The 2044-nt window shown below is 31.4% G+C and overlaps 1 protein-coding gene across 1 annotated transcript; it reads left to right on the top strand.

Annotated features, from left to right (window-relative positions):
• The first annotated feature begins 1203 nt into the window (after nt 1-1203).
• LOC114168593 lies at nt 1204-2044 on the top strand. The gene has a single exon (XM_028053478.1). It carries the CDS (start codon nt 1312-1314, stop codon nt 1855-1857), a length of 546 nt encoding a protein of 181 aa, XP_027909279.1. The 5' UTR covers nt 1204-1311; the 3' UTR covers nt 1858-2044.

Raw genomic sequence — 2044 nt, 5'->3', positions numbered from 1 at the left:
GTTGTTTTTATGCTGATGTTTACATGTAAATATTGAAAAAGTAATATTAGTTCAATGAATTATGGTCGTCCTAAAACAATTTGAAAATGCATATTTTGTAAACAGACCTTAATTATTGTTTCAGAGAGTAAAAAATATTATAATTAATGCGATATTTTTTAACAATTTATGATTAATATGCATGAATAGGAATGTTTATTATAAATTAATGAAAGTTTATCTGTAACACATAAAATTAATAACATGGTATTGTTGGTTTTAAAAAGTATTTAATTTTTAATTTAAATATGTTGATTAATATTTTGTTACTATATTAATATAATTAAAAGTATTTTAACATCTTTATAACATTTTATGCATATACATATATAAACGTGCTCGCCAACCGTCCTTGAATCACCGACAAAATTCCTCGCCGCCAATTTTTCCAACGTGAGATGTCTAAATGTTTTCTTTTTAAACTTAATCTTAATTAAAGGTTAATGTGTATAAAACATAAGATACAAGACTTAAATTTAATTAGATGCGAGAGTATATACGCAAATTCAACTTAACATAAAAGTATTAGTACCAAACTTTTACTATAATGAAAGTATCAGTACCATACTTTCATTATAATTGGAGTATTTTATCTGTAAATAATCTGCTGAAACTTAATTTTATTATATATATATATATATATATATATATATGATAAATTGATTTTAAATTAATGTCTTAAAAGTCATATTTATAGGATAAAATTGCTTATATCAGTAATATATAATTGCTAAATTCATTTCAATTTATTAAAATTGACATCTTTCGGTAAGCTCGCCTGGAATATTAATGAAGTACTGTCTTATTTATAAAATTTGAGTTTGGAAAATTTCTCGTTTTTATAAGTTATTTTAAAATTGAAATAAATAAATTATATTATATTAATTATAACTTAATCTCATTTAATATTTCTATTAATTTACAACATTTACCACCAAAAAATAAATAATAAATTTTACCGCACCACAAAATATCAGTCATTTATTTATTTTTGAGAAAAACAAAAAGTGGGTAAGAAGACGTAACTCGCAAGCACTCACAGGTACGGAGTCACACGTGTTCGATCAGTATTGGCTTAAGCACGTAATAAAAGCTATTGTAACGTTGTCCCTTAACGACACGTATCCGTGCATAGCAAGCAACGTATTTTATAAATACTTTATTCATTATTATATTTACTCACACCACACACCAACGCAACTAAGAAGAGAGAAAAAAACAGAAGGAGAAGAAAACCAAGAAGGAGGAGAAAGAATCAATTAGGGTGTAACAATGGAAAACCAATCCTCAGAGATGCACTTTCTTCTTCTCGAAGAGGTTCAGTTTTTGAAGGTCAACGACGATTCTCTCTTGCAGTGGGAGCTCGTCGATGTCGTCGACGCCGAGGAGGAATTCGACGAGTTCGATTCTTCCGATTCTTCCGATTCGTGTCCCAACCGTGCTCCAATTGAAGAAATTCGCCATATTCTTCTTCGTGAGAGTTTACACGATCACGTTATTGATGGCGAATCGCAAGTAGAATCGGGTTTAGATGTTCGGCACTACGATTATCACCAACGTCACTTTCCCCATCGTGATGTTGATGATGGTGATGATGATGATGAGGATGAGAATGATGATGATGATGAGTATGGTTTGGATGATGAACTTGTTCCGTGGACGGTGAGCAACAAGTTCGGGAGACAGAGGATGAGGAAATTGGGGAAAAGGGCATTTTCGAAAATGCACAGCTCCAAAAAATCCCCTTATCTGTTTGTGAGGCCTGGGTGTGTCCGTGGCAAGCACGGTTTGGGCCTTAAGCACGTTACTGACTCCTAATTAGGGTTATGGATTATTGATTTGGGGGCCGTTAGTTGCTTAATTTGACTTTTAGAATCCCTGATTATCATTTGTATTTGTAGGACATGTAATGATTGATGTCTCTCTCTCTCTTTTGTGCATACCTCGCACTGATTCTCTATGTATTTACCAATGGAAAATGAAAAAAAATTCTTATGCTTTTGTA

The sequence above is a fragment of the Vigna unguiculata genome, chromosome 11, assembly GCF_004118075.2.
Source record: "Vigna unguiculata cultivar IT97K-499-35 chromosome 11, ASM411807v1, whole genome shotgun sequence".
In the NCBI taxonomy this organism is placed as follows: domain Eukaryota; kingdom Viridiplantae; phylum Streptophyta; class Magnoliopsida; order Fabales; family Fabaceae; genus Vigna; species Vigna unguiculata.
This window is presented reverse-complemented; position numbering and strand designations above follow the sequence as displayed.